The following is a 20,132-nucleotide window of genomic DNA, read 5'->3' as shown; positions in this document are numbered from 1 at the left end:
GGAAAGAACAAAAGAACACACTGGTGATGCTGGCAATCTGGTTCACAGAAATGAGAACAGAGATTAGGATCATGTAAACAGTGTTATCGCAGGTGGGGACAGAAACAAAAACTAGATGCCTCAGAAACAGAGTCGAGGCAAGAAAGCTGGGGTGTGTGTGACTGGTGAGCGAATAGAGAATGGAGGAGGAGCAGGATCAACGTTCAGCGTGGGAAGCTTTTAGTGTCTGTGGGACATTCAAGCTGAAGTGCGTGCTAGATAGCTTGAAATTACTGAGAGGCTTCCAGACGGCCTGGACTGTCTGTAGAGGCCATCAGTGGTTTATGGTGAGCGTAAGGTCACTGAGAATGAGACTTTACTTGAATTACTATTATTTTTTGGAGGCAGTGGCTCACTCTGAAATCCATGCTGGCCTCCAATTCGTGCTGATCCTTCTGCCTCAACCTCCCAAATATGGGCTGATTATAGGCATGCACCACTATGCCCGGCAAGTTACTGAGACGGGGTGGGGGATGGGTAGGGAAGAGAGATGAGAGAGAGGCTCAGGATAGAATTCGGTTGAATAATGATACTGATCACAAGGGCAACAAGAAGGGGCATACCTAACAGGGTCAAGATCCCCCTAAGAGCTTGCAAAGAAGAGCTTTCCCGCTTCAGCATCTTCACCTCCCCGATCTTAAGATACTGAGCGGTTCTAGACTCTAGCACTGCTAGGGAGAACAGAGGCCAGATTGACAGACTGGCAGACAGTAGGGGTGGAAGCCTTTCCTATCAGTATGGGTCCTATTTGCGTCCACCGAGAACACCCTGGGCGACCTGAAACGGCTCTTTCAACGAGCCGCGGTGCAGAGGGGGTTAACTCAGCCGTCGGGGCAAGGCAGGCGGCCGAAAGCGTTAGGACTTCGAGCTGCCGACGGTGGCGGCCCTTTCAGTTCGAGCCGCGCGAAGGAGCGTGGGGACAACGGACCGAGCCGGTCTGAGGACTTGCCTCCCTCGCTCCGCCCCCTCGCTTCCGCAAGTGGAGGGCGAAGCGCGCAGGGGCGGGTCCCGCCAAGGCGACCACGCCCCTTCCGCCCGCTCTGGGCGAGGCCTCAAGGGCGGGGTCTGCGGGGCGGGGCCTGCAGGGTGGGGCCGATGGCGCGGGGCGGGGCCTTGGGGACAGCGACAGCCCGCGCACTGGGCAGGAGTTGCCGCTGCTACCGTCGCCGGCGTCTTCAAGGTCTCAGCGCTTCCTCGCCGGATACCCGGACTCGGCCGCCATGTCCGCCGCGGAGGAGGTTGACGGGCTAGGTGTGGTGCGGCCGCACTATGGCTGTAAGTGCCGGGGGCTTCGGGGTGCGCGGGCCAGGGGCCAGGCTCGGCTCCTCCTGGGGGCTCAGCCGGGCGGGCGCTTGGGACCGTGCGGACCCGGAAGAGCAGCCCGGCTGTGAGCCTGGCAAGCGGGGTCGGCGTCCCAGCCTTCCCGGGCTCCGGAGGCGGCGGGGAGGAACCGGCGCCTTCGCTCGGCGCTGCGGCAGCGGAGCCCCACCCAGCGCCTCCGCCGCTCGGCTCTGCTGAGATTGGGGAAGACGGCCTGGGGTGAGGTGGCAGGAGGATTGTGCAGGGCGTGTCCTTGGCACTCCACCCGGGGGTTCTGCTCGGGCGTGGTGGGGAAGGGGCTGCCCCGATCGCCGCCCGCGAGGGTTACCCGGGGTGCAGACCCGCGCGGCTTCAGCCTAGCTGCGGGTTAAACTTCCCCGGGCTGCGTTCTCCGGTCAGCATTTCAAAAGTAGAATTAAAACGTACACACCTCTAACCCCCTCCCCGACTTCCTCATTTTCTGAGGCCATCCCTCCCTGCAACACCTGTGAGTTCACCAGCTGTGCGTGGGATAGTAATTACAAGCCGATCCCTTTGAGTCTTGGGTTTCGATTTTATTTATGGCCTGGGAAAAGTACATTTTTTAAAAAAAATTTTTTAATGTACATTTGACATACATATATACCCGTGTGAGGGAATCAGATCCACTGGAGTTACAGACCAGACAGTTGTGAGCTGCCGTGTGGGTTCAGGGAATTGAACCAGGGTTACTCCGGAGGAACAGCCAGTGCTCTTCACCGCTGAGCCATTTCTCCAGCCCCGGAAAAGTACATTCTTAAAGGATACTTTGACACACCTGCAGTTATGTGTTGGTAGTGTGCCACGTTCGTGAAATTGGGAATGACTAAGACCAAGCAGGGCCTTTGAAAACTGTCAGAGAGAGGCGGGTGCATGAACGATTGATAATAAGATGTGGGGTTTAGGAATTTAGCCCAGTAGTAGAGTTCTTTTCCTGGCAAGTCTAAGGGTTCAGCCTTCAGCTGCAGGAAAGGAAAAAAAAAAAATAAGGTGCAATAAAGACGCAGGATGCACGAACTAACTAGGTGTAAAGAGTAATGAGGGTGAAGAGAAGGGACTTGGGGAGGCCGTGGGAACACAGTTGGTGATTTTTGAACAGAGATTTGAACGGTGCAGTAGACTGTGCGTAGACTGAGTGGCTTGTAGTGTAGTGTTGAATTGAGTGGGAAAGGAGAAGGGTAAAAGGTATTTCTAAAAGTAGTTGAGGCCAGAGTGAGAATGGCTTTGATCACCTTCCCCAGGAGCTAGGGATTCATGTCATGCCTTGGCATAACTGTGGAGGAGGCAGGTTGCTTTAAGGTTATATCCACAAGCCCTGGAGACAGGTGGATTTGAATGTAGGCCCCTTTATTAGCCCTAGCCCTGAGTTCATCCAGCCTCAGTTTCCTCGTCTGTCAAGTAGTGGTAATCACAGGCTTGTTCTGGGCTTTTGTGGGAGAATGAACATAAACCGCTTAGTCCGATATCGGCTGGCTTTGTTTATGAATAAAGAAGGGAGAGTATGATGCCCTCTGTTTAGTTCTGACCAACAGGACAGCCCTTGGTACCTTCTGAGGCTTCAAGAAAACGTAGTACATGTATATTTAAGACATTTAAAAATCTGATTTCTTGAGAACTTCACACAGATAAAAATTGAAATATGATTGTATCTACCTCCCATCTCTCTCCCCTCTAATAATTTATCTGAGACAGGATCTCGCTTTTTAATTCTAGCTGGCCTGAACTTGCTATTTAAGACAGTATGGCTTATTCAGGGAGCCAGTGGCAAGTGGATTGCCTGGTCTACAGAGCAAACCAGGAGGGCCAAGGCTACACAAGAGAGACCCTGTCTCAAAAAAAGCCAAAAAAAAAAAAAGCCAATATGGCTTTGGACTCAGAGATCTGCCCTCCTCTGCCTTCTAAGTGCTGGGATTACAGGGTTGTGCCATCATACCTGGTTCTTTTCTTTTAAAAAAATTTTATGTGTCTGGGTGGCTTGCCTGCATGTATGATAGCTGTGTGCTGTGTGTGTACCTGGTGCCTACAGAGGCCAGAAGAGAATGTCTGATCCCACTGGAACTGAAATTATAACTGGTTGTGAGCCTTCATGTGGGTGCTGGAAATCGAACCCAGGTCCTCTGCAAGAGCAGCTAATCCTCTTAACTGCTGAGTCATTTCTTCAGCTCCCAGACTTCTTAAAAAAAAAAAAAAAAAAAAGTCCAGTTAATGCTGCCCCTATGTGCAGCGAGCTCTTCAGTTACTTCCATACCTGGTGTCCTTGGAGGCCAGAGACAGGGCACTGGATCTCCTTAAACTAAAATAACATATGCTGGTGAGTAGCCATGTGGGTGCTAGGAACTCAGAGCCTCTTCAAAACCAGCACGTGTGTGTGTGTGTGTGTGTGTGTGTGTGTGTATACATACATATATATAAGTATAGTTGAAAGCACATGGCTTGTTTTTCTAGGCGGTTAGTAGCAATTTGAGGACTGTGGTCCTCGTTTATTGCTGAGGAAAAGTACAGACTTTAGAATTTATTCTCTTGTCTTGTTTTAGCTGTCCTGGATAATGAGAGACTCACTGCAGAGGAGATGGATGAAAGGAGACGGCAGAATGTGGCCTATGAGTACCTCTGTCATTTGGAAGAAGCAAAGAGGTAAAGACGGACTAACTGCAGAGTAGGCCGGGAGAAGGGAACTGATGTTCTTTTAAAGAGATTTGGTTTTATGTATGTGTTCGTTTTGGTACTTGCATATGGGTGCTTGGGAAGGTTAGAAGGAGGAGGTACGGTCACCTGACGTGGGCACCGGCAGCCCAGGTCTGGTCCTCTGAAAGAGGACGTGTGTTAGCAAGTGTCCAAACTGCTGAGCCATCTGTCCAGCCTCCACAGGTAGCTTTCTTTCTGTGTGTTGTATTTTAGGTGAGAGTGTTGAAGGCTGGTAGCTGAGAGGATAAGGAAGTAGGATAAGTGTAGTGTATCCATTCGTGGGATCAAGTGGTTTATCATGAAACATTGTGTTGAATATCTGTCCATACTGAAAAGATTTCCAGATTTGTGTTATTTAGTGTTTCTATTTATACTGGTTGTTTTGGGTGCTGCCAGCTGTCTGTGATGGTTGATCTTAGTTTATATATTGAGCCCTGTCTCCTCGAGACTCATGGAGTGGGTATTAGGTTTGGGGGCTAATGGCAGTGTTGCCGTAAGGGGCTGAGGGTGTGCCTCAGTGGTTAAATGCTTGTCAAGGGCCCACGGTCCTGGAAGAGACACCACTACCAGAAGAAACTGCAGAACTTGTCTAACAAGGACAGTACTGTGGGTATAGATCATCTATTCGGCAGCACTGAGAGACCTGTCATCAAACTTGTGTGCTCCTGGGTGCCACTCCCACCCCTCTACGCACACACACACACACACACACACACACACACACACATTTTGAGACAGGGTCTCAGGTAGCTCCAGGTTGGCTTCGGACTCTTACCTCCGAGGGGCTGAGATCACAGGCACGCACCACCACGCCCATCTCCTCTCCACTCATTATGGAGTGAGCGCACAGCTGCTGCTTATCTTTCCCACATATCTCAGGACTTGTGATCTTAATTTTAGGGTGTCAATTTGTTATCAGGCGTTCCTTTTGTTCTGTTGCTTACATTCTTTATGTAGGGTTCCAGAGCAGATAAACACAATTATAGACCCTGTACAGTGAGGAAGCAGTGGAAGCTGCTTGTCATCCAAGTTTTATGAAAATCAAGGATATTTCAAGTGGGGCTGATTAAAACAAGAGGGAAGATCTTCTTTCTTTATTTATTTTTAATGATTCTAAACCTGTTAAGATCACCCAGGGAGGTCAGCAGCAAATACAGGAAGTGTTCCTGAGGCCAGAATAAGCCCTTCAAGAGCTTCCCTTTCTCCAAAAATGACAAAGTTGGCCTCAGTTAGGGTCCCCTTGCTGCCCCTCTCTGGACTCTTTATAATATTTACTTTTTATTTTTAAGTCTGTGTGTGTGTGTGTGTGCGCAGATGCGCACGTGCGTGACACATGAGCATATGCCTATGTGTGGATGTATCTATGTGCCCCCAGAGGCCAGAGGCATCAGATTCCGTGGAACTGGAGTTGAAGGAGGTCATGAGTCACTTGACATGGGTGCTAGGAACAGAAGCATCTCTTAACTCCTGAGCCACCTTTCCTGTCCCTTATTCTGTCTTCGTGACTCAGCTGCTTCTCTGAGGTTAATGCCTTTTCTGAGAGCCAGAGAAAGATCTTAGTGATAATTAGGTAAGGATTAACGAGAATGACACCAGTTTCTCTCTCTGTCTTCTTCTTTTTTTCTTCCAGACAGGGTCTTTCTTTTGTTTTCTGAGACAGGGTCTCTCTGTAACCCTGCCTGTCCTGAGGCTCACTCTGTAGACCAGGTTGCCCTCAAACTCAAAGATCCACCTGCCTCTGCCTCCTGAGTGCTGGGCTTAAAGGCGTGTGCCACCGCTGCCTGGCTGACACTAGTCTTCTAAATGGAAGTTTATTACAATAGTTTTGGCAGTGCCAGGGGATGAAGCGTAGACGGCATTTGCTGTAGCGCTGAGCTTCTCTGTTGCTTTAACAGGTAATGAAAACATAGGTAGCCAGAGAAGAGAACACTGTGAGAAAGGGAACTTTTTCTCATAGGAGGCTTGTAAGGGGACAGAAATGCTAAGTCCTCTGCCATTTAAATTGTGAATTTCTCCCAAGGAATTTGTAAGCTGCAGCTGATCACAAAGGCCATCTTGTGCTCTATGGAGCCATTGGGGAAGAGAAGGAAGGCAGCAGCTTGCTGATTCCCCTCTCCTACCCGTGTCTCTTCTGCTTAGGTTTCAGTAGGGTTTCTTCTGTGACATCACCATTTTACAGTGTAACCCTGGCATTTACATTTTACAGTGCATTCACAGTATTTCAGAGCATCTTCCCAATATCTATCATGATATTGCCATACCTTTAGTCTAGCTTAAAGTTCTACTTTTCCTGAAGTGCTAGGGATTTGGGCCTTGTGCTTGCTAAGTCTACTTGTAGCTTCTTTTTCAGGGGTGAGGTCATGTAACCTAGGCAGGCCTAGAGCTCACAATGTAGCTGAGGATGATGAAAACCATGAGCCCCGTGCCATAGTTGCCTGCCACCACGCCTGGCTTCTCCTGGTTTCTTGGTTAAGGACTGTTCCTTGTTTATGCAGGCAGTGGTCATTAACTGGGAAAGTTTTTGCGAATGCAGATACTCTGGGTTTTAGCGTCAAACACTTAAGTGACTGCTCTGCCATACCTAAATATTTTAAATGCCTTTAGGAACCTAGGTTCTTCTTACCCTGGCTGAGAAGTAGGATTGTCATCTTTTCACACATTTAAAAAATTTGAATGGTTCTTAGGCCATAACCTCTTAGGGAGTTAATGATGCTCTTAGCACTTTCTTTTCTTGCTGTATTTCAGAGCTTGTGCCTCCCGACGGGAATGTTTTCCTGTACAGGAAAGTAGCCCGTTTATAAAACCCATCCAGAGAGGCCAGTAGTCCCTGAAAGACTTTTCAGTTAGTTGTTTTCGAGAGCTTAGGAAGGAACTTGGGCAGCGGGACACATCTGTGATAGTCTCTGTTACTCATTTGTTTGGTTTAGCTTTGGAATAATAGTTGTGCATTGCCTTACCATACCCTGGCATTGTGGAGCTGTCACCTGGCTCAGGGAGTAAATGGTATCAAGTTTGGGTTCAGTACTCTTCCCCCAGCCCTACCCCCCAAAGCCAACAAAAATCTCTGATGAGAAAATCAGTTATGGAAGTGTCCAAATTGTGACTAGAGAGAGCCAAGAGACCTCGGAATGTCTTGGTAGGACAAGAGGAGAGTGTCTTCCAGACTCCTAACGTGATGCCTGCCAGTCAGTCCTCCTTAGCCAGGACTCCCTCTCCCTGCCCTGTTGCCTTACCTGGGCAGCTGGGCTCATCTTCCCCTCCAGTAAAAGCCCGGGTTATCTTTTTGGATTGGCCTGGTCCTATTTTTTCTCAAGTTGGAGGAGCCCCAAGATCTGGGGTTTACATCAGCTCCGAGGCCAGGAATAAAGATGAGAGAGGTCCAGGGAGAAAGGTTCCCACCTTACTTCTATTTATAACGCCTCCGCTCCTCCCAGCGAAAGCTCCACCTTTTCTTACAGAGGCATCATTGTGTGACCTGGGGCTCTCTGTTTCCCCTGTGCCTTTAACAGAATTTGTTCTTGGGGAAAGAGAGGAGTTTAGAGAGCGAGCTTGAATGTGTGGGGACTGTTGTGTCTCTGTGTGGACAGAGACTAGAGAATGCTGCAGGAGTAGGTTAGGGTTCGTAGCTTCCCAAAAGATTAAATAAGAACATTCATTAAGTGTGGATTTCACAAAAGTATGTACTGGGAATGGTCAAGAATATAATGCAGAGATTTCTGCTTTATTGTTTGAAAAGTAGCTTTGGTATGGAAATTAAGCTGATAGTCTTTTTTTAAAGAAAGATTTTATTTATTTATTATTTATACAGTGTTCTGCCTGCACGCCAGAGGAGACCATCAAATCTCACTATAGATGGTTATGAGCCACCATGTGGTTGCTGGGAATTGAACTCAGGACCTTTGGAAGAACAGCCAGTGTTCTTAACCTCTTAGCCATCTCTCCAGCCCCCTAAGCTGATATTCTAATAAAATATTTTAGAATGCTAGGGGCTATATATATAGCAGAGTTAATGGCTATATAGCAGAGCAAAGACTACTAAAAGACCTCTTTTAGTGCCTACATCTATCTATCTATCTATCTATCTATCTATCTATCTATCTATCTATCTATCTATCTATCTATGCCTGTCTTGATTGGGCTTGACATTTATTTTAGCTAAAGAGTAGCTCTATGAGAGAGGAATGCCCTTTCACCCAGTTGAAGGAGGTGACAGTGACATGTGAGGTATGTAGGTACTCAGGTCTTGAGGCAAGAAAATGTAACAGAGAAAGAAAGATCAGAAGGTGGCTTGAGTAAAAAGAGAAAAGGAATCAAGAGAGAGTGTATTAGATAGGTCAGAGGCGTGGACAGAGTGTGAGTGGGTTTGGAAAAGAGGGGAAATTCAGTTAGGTTAAAGGTCACACGAATACAGTTAATCCTAGTTCTCTTTCAGCTATTCTATTTAGACCCTTCTTTCCTTTGAACCTTCCCTGGGCCACCTTCTTCCTGAGTGCCCACACCCCACATTTACACTATAGACACTCGCCAAACTACCCTTGTAGAAGGGCAAGTACAGGCTGTTGCTGTTGGAGATTGTCAGTGACTACATGATGTTACTAAAAGCTGAGCATTAAGTGGAAGCACCTTACCTTCAGTTGAGGGGAATTGAAGGTATTTTGGAGAGAAAACAGGTTCTCTCTCTCTCTTTTTTTTTGCATACATCTTTGTTGTTGGCATAGAACATTTTCTGGGTTGCCCTCTCCTGAATGGTATTAGAATTCCAGGAACATGTGGGTATTTCCTGGCTCAGACTCTGCTCTTGAAAACAGATGTTAAGATATTTACAAGGCAAAGCCCTAAATGCACAGGCGAGATACCGAGGAGGAGTAGCACGTCCACCAGCGTTTGGGGTTCTTGGGTGGAGGGGCCAGCTTCGATGGAGTGTAAGTCTTAGACGCAGACGCACCGTTCTCAGCAGGAGAAGGCTGAGGGGGAGGCGGGCGCGCAGCTCACGCGGTAACAGCGCGGCAGCCGGGAATTCTCTTTCCTGCTACACCGTCAGTCACTTTTACCAGAGTTCTGTAAACTCTGCAAATGTGGAGCTGAGGCAGGGTGTGGTGTGGCATTGGCCGTCAATCCAAGCACTGGGGATGGGGTACAGGAGGAGGCAGAGCTAGGCAAATCTTTGCGTTTGAAGCCAGCTGGTTCTAAGTAGTGAAATCCCGGCCAGCCAGGACATGAGGAGACTGTCCAACCACCCCCATCCCGAAAAAAAAAAAAATCGAAGCTGGGCAATGGCTTAATGGTTAGAAGATTAAAGAGCACCTGAGTTCAGATCCTCAGATGCCCATGAAAACCGCCAGGTGGTGTGGTCTGTGTGTAATTCCAGCCCCAGAAAGCTGTCAAGTGAGACTAGCCATCTTAACAAGCTCTGGGGTTCAGAGACTCTGCCTCAGTGATTCCTGTGATAAAGCTTAGGCTTCCACGGTCACATGTACACATGAGTACATGGACCCATATGTGTATGCATGCATAAGCAGAAACCAATATGCGTGCGCGCACACACACATACACAGTATGGGGGGCTAGAATTGTGATTCCAGCCTTTGGGAGGTAGAGGCATGGAGGACTAGGAATTCAAAGTCACTGTCAGCACCATAACCTCCAGCATGAACCATAGGCGACTCTGTCTCCAGACAGAAGTATGGAGCTGGAGTGAGATGTGATCTGACCAGCCAGCCTTGACTGCATAGCTGTCTGAAGGAAACAAAGCAAAAGGCAGGTGTGGTGTGGAGGGGCACTTGTCTGTAATTTCAGGGCAGGAGGATGGAGAATCTGACACCAGCTTGGGCTTCACCAACATCAAAAGTTGTCTGGCGTAGAGCAGTCAAGTAGTTCGTAGTTAGCATCATTGCTAAGAAAAGTCACGCAGCTGCCCTCATGATACTTACAGCTACGTACAACACTGAAAAATTCTTCACAAATGCCCTTGAAAATCTTGACTATGGAGGTTACTGGGCCGTGGAGGAGAATGTTGAGATACTTGGGCAAACTGTCCTGGAGCAGGTACTTGGAGCAGGCGTTCATTGTCCTGCTGGTTTTGCTGCTTAATCTCAAACAGTGGGTCTGCATGACTCTGCAGAGTGAAGGCTGCAGTTTTGCAGAGTGGTGGACGTTAAAGTGGTGGCCCGGGGAGATACAGAAGACACTCAACAAATGGGTTTTTAGAAGCCTTGCTTGCTTAGTGATGGCTTTGCCGGCCTACTTGCGCCTAACCTCTGAGTCATCTCTGTAGGCCCAGTGAATACGTTCTTTATCCTGGTCTGTGGCCAGAGGGAGATTTAATAAGACTTGATGCAAGGTTAATACACTTTTAGAATCCCAAGCAAGTTGTAGTCATATGTGGCCAAGGATGCTGGGACTACGGCCCAGCACATTTGTGCACAACAGCCTGTGTCCCAATGGCAGCAGTTACACACCCCTGTCAGGCTGGTGGCCCTAATGTTTCCATTGAAGACTTGAGGAAGTTTTCGAAAGGAAACACAGTAACAGGGAGAAGACTAGAGGTAGAGGGAAAAAGAAGACCGCCCTTTTATTGACTCCTGTACCCTTGTCTCTAAAGTCCCTTTGCAGTGAGATAGCAGCAAAAGCAAAGGGGGAATAAGCTATATAAGTACATAATTTTAGATGTTCACAAATTTGAAGGTTTTAAAAGATTCATTGTATTTTTACATGTATGTGCGTTTGTCTCTTTGTGGGTGGATACGAGCACATGTGTATAGGTGCTTGGGGAGCTCAGGTGGAGTTGGGTCTCTTCGGCTGGACTCGCAGGTACTTGTGTGCCTCGGACGTGGGCCTGGGAACGTTTAGGTCCTCTGCAGGGGCAGCATATGTGCCTAACCATTGAACATCTCTCCAGAGCCACAAACGCAAAGTTTTCTTACTGTCTTCAGCATCTATACACTATTTTAATTTAGGTTTATACCAGTTTAAAACGCTGCTTTGATTATTGTCCAAGTTGAACACTTTCTTACATTTCTGTCCATAGTTTTTATTTTTATATCCAGGTTTTCTATTGTCTACCCACCTTTTATGGCCATACTGTTAGCTTTTATAAGCTCATGCACTCCCGTGTGTATTTGTGTGCATACATGAGAGTATGCACATCCCTGTGGGTGAGAAATACGCTCATAAATATGGAAGCCAGATGTCAATTCCTCAGGCAAATATCCCCCCCCTCCCCTTTTTTTGAGACAAGGTCTTACTATCCTGGCATTTGTAGAGCAAAGCTAGGCCGGCCAGCCAGTGGAGAGTCACCTGTTTCCACCTGCCCAGCATTGAGATTACAAGATGCTACCATGCCTGGCTCCTTTCGATGGTGCTGGGGGAACTCAGCTCTTCAGTTTGTAGTGAGCTCCTTCCTGTCTCTGCCCACTAGTGCTATGATTACAGGTCCACTTAACCTGTTAGCTTTTCTGTGATTTGATAATTTTACCTAAAAAGATTTTTAAAAACATTACAGTGTTTCAGGATACCCATCATCACCACCGTGTGTGTATGTGTGTGTGGGGGGGGATTTCAGGCTTGTTTTGAACCTTTGGTTTTCCTTCTTCCACTTCCTAAGTTCTGGAATTACAAATGAGTGCAGGTTAGCTGGGTGTAGGGGCACATGACTTTAGTCCAGACCTGAGAGGCAGAGGAAGAGGAAGAGGCAGGCATGTCTATGAGTTTAAGGCCAGGTTGGTCTGCATAGTGGGCTCTCGGACATCGAGGGCTACATGGAGAGAGAGGGATACCCTGTCTCAAGAAACCGGAAACCAAACCCCAAGTCAAAACAAAACCACGAGTTTGAAGCTTAAAGCAATCTTTATTGTCTGGTAGCAATTTACGTCTAATTTGTTAAATATCAGATTATGTAGTCTAGTTGTGGACTTGCCTGTTAAGGAGAATTGTCAACTCTGCTCATCGCTTCCTCTGCTTTCCTTCTTACTGAAGAAGCTGAAGCAGTTCCATGTCGGTGCCCTGATAGGTGCTGTGACTTGTTCTTTTACTTCTATAGACTTCTTGTTCCCTTCTGACGGGTGTTGTCCTAGCAGCTTTGTCTGTAATGTGGACCCTTCAGCGGTGGGGATTGAAGCCAGGGCCTCAGGTGTGCTGTGTGTGAGAGTCAGGCAGTCTACACCAAGTCAGCCCTCATTCTAAGACTCCTTGATTCATGTGTTTAAAAGCACCTCCCTCGTGGTTTTCTTTCTTGAAATCAGTTTTCGAGTTAGCATGCAAAGTACCGGGGTTTGCTGTGGCATTTTTATTTTAATGCATATGTGTCGTTACATTTTGTTCTTCCCTGTGTCCTCTGACCTCCCTCTGGCTGGTCCCTCCTGTAATATCTTTTTGTTCATCTTAGCTCTAGGAAATTATCCATCTCCCTTTAATAATGCTTTTGATTCATTGGTTCTGTCTTGAGGGTGAGCGCTGCATAGCTTCCTTTTGACTCCTCTTCATTTCATTTGTTTACGTAAAGTCGTAGCCACACAGCTGTAGCATAAATCATCTGCGGCATCCATCCTAGGTGCGCGCTCACATGTCTGCCCTGATGTTCTGCAGTCTCGGCTTTGTTCTCACTGGTTCTGTTGTCTGACTTCTCACAGCTTTCACTTTGATCTCTTAGGCCTTTCTACTCTCATTAATACAGTCTTTTTACTTTCATTAACAGTTCATGAAGAACACTGGGGTACATAGAAATCCCCTTGGAGGTGGAGGAAAGGAGGGCTCATGGAAGACCTGGGTTTGACATTTTGTTGTTGTTGTTTTCAGACAGGGTTTCTCTGTGTAGCCTTGGCTGTCCTTGACTCACTGTGTAGATCGGGCTGGCCTCCAACTCACTAAGAAGCGCCTGCCTCTGCCTCCCGAGTGATCAGTCTTGCACCACTGCCCAGCTGTGGGTTGACACTTTATAGTTCTTTTTTCAGACAGTGGTGTGGAGGTGGATGTGACCACAGACAGAGCTAAGCCACGGCTGTGTGTACATACTGTTCACCAGTCAAGACTGAGAAAGTCTAGAGCTAAGCAGCCTGCTCATTTGACCTAATTTGGTATCTATTTCTCCTGGATTTAGAGGTCAAAGCAGTCACCGTGCTCATGTATTTTAACCCCCAGTGACAAAATAGTAAAAATGGATTTGAGGTCTTAAGTTAGCCTATTCTAGGAATTTCATTTCTTGGTCTTCTAGGTGTCCTGTCTCTGATTCTATGTATTTCCTCCTGCTTCAGTATGTAGCAATTTGGAGATAGCTGTTGGTAGGTGGCAGGACCGGTTTTGAGTATTTTTAAACTTTGTGGTATTTGATGGGCTCCTGGGTGCTTATAATTGGGGCTGCCTAAATAAATCCTGTGACAAGTATTTGTGTAAAGCAAGTGCTGGTAGGCAATGTGAGCCTTTCCGGAAGTGATTCATATTATGGCTGCTGTTTGTTTAATTTGGGACTCTGTTGCTTAGAGACCATATCTTCAAGCAAGCTGAGTGTGAAGTACTAGTTGAATGTCAAGGGCCAGGGCCTACCTGAGCAAGTAAATTGCAGCTCCACATCTTCATTTTAATTTTGGAAGGCCCCTGATAGTGTCAGTGTTTTTAATAAAAAAATGTAAACATATATATGAAGGATTTGGTTAGTGATTTCATTTGAAAAGCAAAGATTTACTTAAGTTTGAATTTTCAGGAAACTTCTTATAATTGTTTGGGAAAACTTCATTATTTCAATCAGGCATTATATTATAGAAAACTTATAATCTTTCTGTTTAAGACAGCTAAAACAAAAACAAAAAAGCCCCATGAAATCCGAGGCTCCACAACCTGCCATTTGACATGATAGAGTATTCCCTGTGTGTCCTGACGTCAGCGACTTCCTGTTGCTCGGCTCCCTCTCCTGTGGTCATCAGAACTGTTTTTTGAGCACTGTCTCTGTGTCCGGTGTGCTGAGCACTTCACATGGATCTAGTTAGCTTTCTGCATGCCCGATGATGTGCTCATTACCCACAGTTAGTGGATGAGAAAGCGAAGCTCAGCGAAGCTCATCAGTCACTCCCATAGCAGATTTCTAGTTTGGCCAGGACTCCAAAGCCCTTGCTCCTAACGCCATGTCCTCACTGCTTCGGTGTTGCTGGTGACTGTACGGTGACAGCAGTAGGCACTGTTCTTAAGCACACTGTTCTTACTGATGATGAGGCTTAAGTCGAACATTATTGTGATGTAGGCTTTATTTCTATTCCAAGGGGAAAATGAATTAACTCTTGTCCCAAGGTCACTTAACTGTTTGCATATGTCAAGCCTTGGTCTGTGTAACAGCAGCCATCGCCAGTGTGCCTGACGTCTGCAGACATGGAAGGGCAGACAGCAAGGTCCAGTATTAAGACAGCTGGTGTCCAGCTTGCAAGTGGCCAGGAATTGGAGCTGTGTCAGCTGCTCAGTGCAGTCTGGCCCACCTGCTAATGTCCACTTTGTCTTTTAGTCTGTTTTATATATTGAGGATTGAGCTAAGAGTCCCACACATGCTAGGCTAGTTGCCTGCTGCTAAACCACACCACAAACCCTGGAGATTTGAAGCAGGGTCTCCTTAAGTTGTCTGGGCTGGCTTCAGATTTCATTTCTCCTGTTCTGGTCTCATGGGTAGGTTGGACTTACAGGCGCAATCCACCACACCCAATGTGTTAGATATTTTTGTGCTTAACTGGGTTGTTGGACTATTCCTCATAGTTTTTCTACTTTTTAACCTGGTCTCTGCCTTTGGATTTAGCTTCTGTCCCACCAGACTGTCGTTTGCTAACTAGTGACCTCATGCAGACAGGAGTGGCAAGCTGGATTGGAAATTGCCTTCCATCCCTTTGGCAAGAATCGTGTTTGGGGGTTTGTGGGCGGGGGACGTCCTTGTCTAAAGGCCTCTATTTCTTCTTTACTGAGAATGCCTTCCTGTTGACTCATTGGAAATCATAACGAAAAGCAGAAGGAACACTGGAGAAGCAGCTGCCAGCCCAGGGCTCTGCTGTTGCTGGGGCAGATGCTGGGGTTCTAAAGAGACACTGGACTCTAAGATTTGTAAGATTTTTGAGGAAAGAAAGTAGAAGGGAATTTTGGTATTATTGTGAGAGGTAATTAAAAAAAAAAAGTCCCAGGTTATGTCCCAGGTTGGACTTTATTTTTTTTAATTCAAAACCCGAGAATACATGGATATGGGTACATAATTCAGAAGGTGTAGGAGGGTGTGCAGGAGAAAAGCAGCCTACCTCTTCCTGGTCCCATTTCCCACCCCTGGAGCATCCTTTCCAGATAGAAGGCTGTTAGAACTGTCCCCGTCCAGAGCTTCTCTGCCAGTCAGTAGGAGCCACTCTCCTTCTTCAGTGGTTGTGCACTGTGCATCGTGGGACTCTTCCACGTGCAGTAAAATGCCTCATCTTTATTTTCTGCAACTTCGCTTCTCAGTTACCGAGCTGGCAGGCATTTCTTGCCCCTCTTACTCTTTTATTATAAACAGTGCTGCAGTTAGCAATGTTGTGTGTGGGCCATTGGCAATCATGCTACCTCAGCCTCCTGAAAGCCAGGATTATAGACATGAACCACCAGGATTACTCTATTAGTCTTTTCCTACTGGTTTATAGGAGCTCTTTATATAGTGAGGGGTCCTTTTTATGCATACGTGTTGTAAATATTCCAGTTTGCTGTTTAAACTTTATTTCTGTAAGGTGTTTAAAATAACAGCATCTTAAAACATGTTTGACTTTATTAATCTTATTTTTTTAGCTTCTGGGCTACTCCTTTCCAGGCCATTTTTATATAGTCCTAATGTATATGAAGTTACAGAAAATCATTCTGGGGCTGGAGAGATGGCTAAACAGTTAAGAGCACTAATTGCTTTTCCAGAGGACCTGAGTTTGCTTCCCAGCACCCATGTTGGATGACTGGCAGTTGCCCAGGGATTTGAGTCCTCTTTCTCTCTCTCTTACACACACACACACACACACACACACACGCACGCACGCACGCACGCACATGCACACGCACACACTCACACACTTTGTAATAGCAAAAAGCAAAAGAGTTTTTATTGAATGTAGCCATGCTGGGAAGAGGGACAAAGAGAGCCAGCACAGTTCCTAAAGTGCTCCCCAAGGGCCTGCCCTGAGGGTAGGGTTTGAGTAGGAAGCAAGATACACAGCTAGTAAGTAGTCCAGTAAGGTGTGGTCCACCTCATCTCAGCTCATAGTCTGCTGCAGGGTCATCTGACCAGGACTAAGTGATATTCCTAAAAACAAGTTCTCTCTGGATGTCCCCAGGGCGGCCCTGTGTTCCTCTCCCAGCAGGAGAGTCCTGGGGACTCTATAATTTCTTGGGGTCCATTCTTTCAGTAGTCTGATAGCCAAAGAAGGAGTACGCACATCTTCTTAAGAGCATATCTTGCTAAACAGGCTTGTTACACAGTTATACATACACATAATTAAAAATTACCAAAAACTAAGTCTTAAAAATATTCTCTTATGTTTTTCTCCCCCTCTTCCTTCAGTGGTAGACATTGAACCCAGGGCCTTGACCATGAAAGGCAAGTATTCTGTTGGGCTTTACCTCCAGGCCAGCCCCTGGCCTACATGTAAATGTAGTATCATATATTCATATATATATATATATTACAGTATATTAGATATGAACGTGTACAATACATGTATGCACACACATATAACATATATAAATGATAAAATTGTACAGATATATACACACATATATGTTGAATTTTAGCATTTCATTTAACTCTTTGATTAATTTAGAATTTTGACTTGAGGACTTGGGTGGATGTCTTTTTTGTTTTGTTTTGTTTTTTGAGGCCAGGTCTCACTATGTAGGTCTGGCTGGGCTGGGACTCACTTGTGGACCAGGCTGGCCTTGAACTCTTAGAGATTCACCTGCCTCTGCCTCGTGGGTGCTGGGATTAAAGGTGTGTGTAACCACATCTAACATGTGCATTTTACTCTGTTTTCGTCCAGATTTTTCTACTGTATCTTAAGTTTTGTGTACCATTAATAGCTGTATTAATAAACAGGCAGGAGAATGTACTGGACCTTTAGTATCTGAGTTGATACCTTAAATTTAGTGTGTGTGTGTGTGTGTGTGTGTGTGAATCTCTAAGGAAGAGGCTGGTATATTCAGCATTCCTCAAGGCTGTTCAGTTTGTTGTCTCTCAGAGACTGCATGCCTTGGAACCAGTATTTTGGTTCTGGTCTGGGAAATACTGTTCTCTGTCAGTTAGGGATTTGAGCAATGATTTCATTAAGAACTTGTGATGTCTATTGTCATCTCTTTCCTACTGTATGTGCTAAAATTCTTTCCGTTGTCACTGAGTTCTCATTCCTGGAGGCTGACAGAGTTTAAATGAAAGACTTTCACTAATTGGTTGAATATAATTGCTGAACTGTTGTCCTTGATCTTTAAGACATTGGTTTCTTTCTTTTCTTTCTTTCTTTCTTTCTTTCTTTCTTTCTTTCTTTCTTTCTTTCCTTCCTTCCTTCCTTCCTTCCTTCCTTCTTTCTTTCTTTTTTGAGACGATCTCATGTAGTCAAGACTACTCCTGTTTCTCCTACTTCTACTGCCTAAGTGCTGGGATTACAGGCGCATACCATCACAGGCGGGCGCCATCACACACAGGCATTGTAAAGAGCAAATCTATGATTCTTAAGAACTGGGATTGCAAATGTACCAATTATTCAAAAGAAAAGAAAACATATCACAAATTCTGATCGAGTGAACCAGTTTCTGACAAAACACAGGAATGGCAAAATTCCAGGGCACATTGTCAGATAGACCTCTTATGAGGATTTAGTGAGAACAGAAAGGATGCTAGGAGCCACACTGACTCCTCACCATAGACTCCTTTGGAGAGCTATGTTGCAGAAACATCTCTTGAACAGGGTCACCAGACTGGTGAGTCAGAAAAACAAGTAATGTCTAGATTGCAGCAAGGCATTTGCAAGTGTGTCTTGTGATACTTTGCAGAGAGGTTGGATAAATATGAGTTTGATTGCAGAGTAATTAAGATGATTTATAGCTGCCTGAGTAAGCCAGGTTTTAAAAGGGGTGCTGGAGGGGAGTGGCTGCTTGAGGGGTGTCAGGTCTTCTCTTCCGGTGGTGACAGCATTCTGGGACTATATTATAACAATGGCTGCACAGCATAGTGGCTATAACAACAAAAAGTCACCAACCTGCTTGCCTTAAAATGGTTAAAAATGGTGAGCCTGCAAAGCTTATCTCGGAAAAAGAGCTGTTGGTTTGCTCCATTTGAGAAATGGGATCTTGTGTAGCTCACGCTAACCTTAGATGTATTTGGCAGCTGAGGATGGCCTTGGTGTTCTGGTCTTTCTGTCACTACCTCTTCGGTGCTGGAGACCTAACCCAGGGAGGCTTCAAGCGTCAGGCCAGCAGCCAACCAACGGAGCTGTATTCCCAGCCCCTCCCTGCTTTTTGTTTCTTTGTCTTAAGGGGTAGGATCTCATGTAGCCCAGGGTGGCCTACAACTCACTGTCTAGCCAGAGATGACCTCGATGACCTCTTGATCTTCCTGCCTCTATCTCCCAAATTCTGGGATTACAGGTATAAGCCATCTGCCATCACTCTCAGCTGGATTTTTAACTCAAAGAAAGCTCTTTAGGGCATCTTCTGTGTCAAACATCAGATCATATGAAGGCATAAGTGATGTGTCAATCAAATTTGAATTGCTAGGGAAATGGTTAATAGAACAAATTCTCTTTTTAAAATACATTGACTTATCAACAGTGTAATAATAATGATTTTCGACATTGTGGTGAAAAAGAGGTCTAGGGGCTGGAGAGATGGCTCAGCAGGTACGAGTGCTGGCTGCTCTTCCAGAGGTCCTGAGTTCATTTCCCAGCACCCACATGGTGGCTTACAACCATCTATAACTATAGTCCCGTGGAATCCAGTGCCGCCTTCTGGTATGCAACTGTACATTGAGGCAAAACACCCATATCCATAACCTACATAAATAAATAAATCTTTGAAAAAAAGAAGGTTTAAGCACAGACTTGGAGAGAAGTCGAATTAGTGGGAAGAACAAATGAAATCTGAGATATTTGTTCACCACTGAGTCTGACCTGAATTTGATCCCTGGAACCATTGAAAAGATGGAAGGAGAGACCCAGCCCTAACCTCACATATGTAGTGTGGCCTGGAACACACACATAAAAATGTTGCAGGATATTTGATCCCAATATATTTTGATATATTCACCCTGAAAATATATCAAAACCTGTTAAAACCTGTTTCTTGTTTGGTATGGCTCAGCCCGAACACACACCTTTAATCCAAGAGTTTTCTGTACACAGGATTAAATAAAGTTTAACCATAGGTCAAAAGAGGAAGCAAGAAACCAGCTGACAGGAAGTAAACAGAAAGGAGGGGCATTGAGAGGGAGGGTGTTTAAGAAGGAAAGGGGGCCTTTGGCTTTTTCCTTCTGGGACATGAGTGGAAAGGGCTTTTTCTTTCTGGGACTTGAGCAGAATAGAAAGTTGCACACTGCCCCCCCCCTGGGGGGGGACTTGAGCTGAGTAGACTCAGCTCTTTCCTTCTGGGGTGTCAGCTGCGTAAGTAGGGGGGGTCAGCTGGGCCCTTTCTCTGCCGCTCTGAGCTAGTAGACTTTCACCCCAGCATCTGGCCAAACAGTTGGGATTTTCTTCTTTAAAACAACACATGCACATGCACACACGGTGGACAGCACCTGAGGAATGACATCTGAGGCTGACCTCTGGCCTTCACATGCCTACGCAAGCGTGTGCATAGGCACCCTTTCCAAGAGCACTCACACTTGTCAGAGCCACTGTGGAAAACCAGACTGTAGAGGATTTTCAAGCATAGACTTCATAGTCAATGGAAGCTTCTTACTATGCTGAAACTTTCTGAATTATTTAAAGATTCCTTTCTTCCTCCCTCCCTCCCTCCCTCCCTCCCTCCCTCCCTCCCTCCCTCCCTTCCCTCATTCCTGTATCCTATATATGGGGGTGCTTTGTCTGGGTGCACATGTGTACTAGAAGAGGGCATCA

General features: G+C 46.1%; 1 protein-coding gene across 1 annotated transcript in view; it reads left to right on the top strand.

Moving 5' to 3' along the window:
- Positions 1–1,138: 1,138 nt before the first annotated feature.
- Iqgap1 (IQ motif containing GTPase activating protein 1) overlaps positions 1,139–20,132 on the top strand; it is a 95,362-nt gene continuing 76,368 nt past the window's right edge. Inside the window, exons 1-2 of the mRNA XM_055623055.1 lie at positions 1,139–1,314; positions 3,912–4,011. Of these exons, the coding sequence (XP_055479030.1) occupies positions 1,260–1,314; positions 3,912–4,011 (155 nt within the window). The 5' untranslated portion in view covers positions 1,139–1,259. The remainder of the gene's footprint in view (positions 1,315–3,911; positions 4,012–20,132) is intronic.

The sequence above is a fragment of the Psammomys obesus genome, unplaced genomic scaffold (genome assembly GCF_907164565.1).
Source record: "Psammomys obesus unplaced genomic scaffold, mPsaObe1.curated_primary_1811, whole genome shotgun sequence".
NCBI classification, from domain to species: domain Eukaryota; kingdom Metazoa; phylum Chordata; class Mammalia; order Rodentia; family Muridae; genus Psammomys; species Psammomys obesus.
The sequence above is the reverse complement of the archived record's forward strand: the minus strand, read 5'-3'. Positions and strand labels throughout refer to the sequence as shown.